Source organism: Punica granatum, chromosome 5, assembly GCF_007655135.1.
Source record: "Punica granatum isolate Tunisia-2019 chromosome 5, ASM765513v2, whole genome shotgun sequence".
Lineage (NCBI taxonomy): Eukaryota > Viridiplantae > Streptophyta > Magnoliopsida > Myrtales > Lythraceae > Punica > Punica granatum.
In genome coordinates, this window is record NC_045131.1 from 22,974,329 (window position 1) to 22,978,113 (window position 3,785).

The window sequence follows — 3,785 nt, forward strand, 5'->3', positions numbered from 1 at the left end:
TTTGAACCCGATAAGCTCGCTTCTCAACATTGTCAGCAGTGCTGCATGCCTGCTTAATGCATCGGCAACCTTGTTTTGCACACCCGATTTGTGTACTAGTTTAAAAGGGAACTTTTGAAGAAACGTAGTCCACCGAGCATGCATGTTACTGCTGATCCGCTTTTGACTATTCAAATACTTCAGTGCTTGGTGATCATAGTACAAAATGAAGTCCTTGCCTATAAGATAATGCTCCCAATGCTTCAACGCGCGGAAAACAACATAGAATTCCTTGTCATAGATTGACCAGCTCCGACGGGCATCGCTAAGCTTTTCACTAAAATATGCGACTAGCCGTTTCTCTTGTGATAGAGCAGCTCCAATGCCAACACCACTCGCATCGCATTCCACCTCAAATAGTTTCTCAAAACATGGCAAGGCTAGAACTGGAGCTGAGCATAACTTCTCCTTGATCAATGCGAAACTAGCTTCTGCTTCTTCTCCCCAATTAAACCTCCACTTCTTCAAGCATTCGGTGATTGGGGCCATGATCGTGCTAAAGTCACGTATAAACCGTCTATAGAATGTAGCTAGGCCATGGAAACTTCTTATTTCTCTAACCGTTTTTGGAGTAAGCCAATCTCTAATTGCACTAACCTTCTCATCATCAACCCGAATGCCTTTTGAGCTTACTATATACCCAAGGAACAACAAGTGCGACGTCATAAAATTGCACTTCTTGAGATTGATAATCAACTTATTCTTCCGCAACACAGTCAATACCTCACATAGATGCATGAGGTGGTCATCGATCGATCTGCTATATATCAAAATATCATCGAAGTAGACAACTACTAACCGGCCAAAAAAAGGTTTGAGTACTTGATTCATCAAACGCATAAACGTATTGGGGGCATTCGACAACCGGAATGGCATTACCAACCACTCATAAAGCCCGTCTCTAGTTTTAAATGCAGTCTTCGACTCATCTCTTGGACGAATTCGAATTTAGTGGTATCCACTCCGAAGGTCAATCTTGGAGAACACCACCGCCCCGTGTAATTGATCCAGCATATCATCAAGCCTTGGAATGGGAAACTTGTATCCCACCGTAATCTTATTAATGGCCCTGCTATCGACACACATACGCCAGCTCCCATCTTTCTTCGGAGTCAATAATGCAAGCACAGCACATGGACTCAAACTCTCCCGAATATGACCTTTTCTTAGCAGTTCCTCTACTTTCTCCTGGAGTATTGCACTCTCGTGTGGACTCATGCGATAATGGGGCAGATTAGGTAAGCTTGCTCCGGGCATCAAGTCGATTTGGTGCTGAATATCTCTTATTGGAGGCAACCCATCCAGCAACTCCTCAGGGATGATCTCTTCAAATTCTGCAAGTAGGGGCTTCACTTCCTCTGGCACCTCTACGATTTGCTTCTGCGATGGTAAATCCTTCACAATCAGCACATGCAATTCGTTTGACTCTTTAAAATCAGCTTCAATCTCTCACTCCGAATGAGTCTCTATAAAAAACGCTTTACCCTCCACTTTCGGGACAGCTTCGGGCCTAGGTTTTTCCGATAAGGGTACTAGGGTGTAGCGTACCCCTTCCTTTACGAGTTGATACATATTCTCTTTACCATGGTGTTTTGCATCAGTGTCATACTGCCAAGGTCTCCCAAACAATAGGTGGCAAGCTTCCATATCCACAACGTCGCAGTACACCTCATCTCGATATTTGCCAATGGAGAAAGGAACCTTGCATCGTTCGGTCACTCGGATATCACCCACTGACTTTATCCAGCCAATCGAATAAGGATTTGGGTGCTTCTCAACTGTCAACTCTAGCTTCTCAACCACAGCTCTTCCTGTGATATTCTCTTGACTTCCGCTGTCAATAATCAAGTTGAAAGTGTGTGAATGAATGTTGCACCTAGTACGAAATAGCTTGTTTCTTTGGGATTGGTCTTCTTGCTTAGGTGCGAGCATCAACTTCCGAACCATGTATGTCTGCTCATAATCATCATCACCACTGTATTCTTCCTCTTCCTCAGGATCGCAAAACACATCTTCAACATCTTCATCATGCTCCACCAAAGCAATAGCCTTTCGCCGAGGACAATCACTCGATCGATGACCCGGCTGGTTGCACTTGAAGCACTTTGCTGTGAATTGCTTGGCAAGAGCATTTTGGTTCCTTGAAGCTCCAGTCTCGGTGACCAACTTTTTGCCAATTGATTTATCGAAATTTCCTTGACCTTACTTGTTTAATCCGGGTTGTTTACTAGCTTGGCTTCTTTCTGCAGAGGCTTGTGATGATTTTACATAATTCCTGCGGTATGAATTTCCCATGTCTTGTGTCATCATCTCAGCCTTGAGAGCTAAGCTTCGAGCATCATCCACCGTTGCTACCATCTGCACGCTAATCTTGTCCCGAATAGTTGGCTTTAAACCTTCCATATACCGGGCAACTTGTTAGCTCTCTGACTCGTTTAGTGCATTACGCTCCGCCAACCTTAAGAATTCCGCCATGTAATCATGGACGGACCTTGACCCTTGCACACACCTCTGGTACTTCATGAACAAATATTGCTCATAATCTGAAGGAAGAAATCTAGCCCTCAACATTCGCCTCGTGCGTTCCCAAGTTTGGATGGGTTGCTTCCCTACACGTCCTTGGTTCTCTTGCACATGATCCCACCAAGCAGATGCTCCTCCCTTCAATTGGTATGCCACCAGCTTCACGCGCTTCTCCTTGGGAACCTCGAAGTATTCGAAGAACCAGTCGACTTCTGAAAGCCAATCCAAGAATTCCTCGATGTTTAAGCATCCGTTGAAAACGGAAATATCGAACTTCAAACGAAAGTCTCCAGCATCCTAGCAATTTCTTTGATTCCTTCGTTGATGAACAAATCGATCGTATGCAACTCCACTCTTCTCATCTGAATCTTCATAATATTGGATCCTACGGGGAACACGTTGAACAACGGGTGGCTCACGAGGAAAAACTCGTTGTGCGTGACCACCGTCTACCGCATTCTGGTCAGCACGCAAGTTTAGAGCGCCAAGTATGGTACGTAGCTCCTCGAACCTCTGGTCCAATCTTTGCTCAAACCTCCGCTCGAGAGTCTGCTCCATCCTTTCGATCCTCTACTCCAGTGCTTGAATCGCGGCCACCTCCTGCTCTTCGGCATTAGGGTGGTTGTGAATCGCCTCATCCGCCATGATCAGATTTAGGCAACTCCTGCTCTGATACCAACTGACACAGCGCGGATCACGATCTCGCCCCTAAATCTGAATTTAGACTCGAAGGGAATAAAATACAGTTAAACCCTAACGATATGCTGAAAAGAAGCAATTATGGCAAACTCAAAGTATCATTCATCAATAGGTGTTTTTGAGGTATATCGTTCTTACAATGAGGTGAATAGCCTATATATAGAGGGAATACACCTCAATTGACTCTAGAATAGGAAACTGACATCTATACTCCTTCAGATTACTTTCCTAAAATGGAACAAGGAAATAATCAGAAACAGGAAACTTCAGACTCCTGACTCAAGCTAATATAGGAAACAATATCTAATTAAGAGAAATTGTACTATGGCAATATTCTTCTCTAGTAGAAGCCGGAGTCTTCTAGAATATGGGCTGTCACTTTAGGCGGGACTCCTCGTCAGAATGTCCTATCACAAACAATGGGTGACATGCAACTCGATGCTCTTCCCATGGATTTTCAATCATTTAGACGAGGCGCTGCAGAATTTAGTGGCTAGTGCGAAGAATGCAAAGACCCTATGGGA

At 44.4% G+C, this 3,785-nt stretch overlaps 1 protein-coding gene across 1 annotated transcript; it reads right to left on the bottom strand.

The window, feature by feature from the left end:
- Nucleotides 1-987: 987 nt before the first annotated feature.
- LOC116209072 lies at nucleotides 988-2,442 on the bottom strand. The gene is made up of 3 exons (XM_031542634.1): nucleotides 2,308-2,442; nucleotides 1,588-2,205; nucleotides 988-1,434 (listed from the first exon to the last, which is right to left on the bottom strand). Exons 1-3 carry the CDS (start codon nucleotides 2,440-2,442, stop codon nucleotides 988-990), a joined length of 1,200 nt encoding a protein of 399 aa, XP_031398494.1.
- Between the last annotated feature and the right edge of the window lie 1,343 nt (nucleotides 2,443-3,785).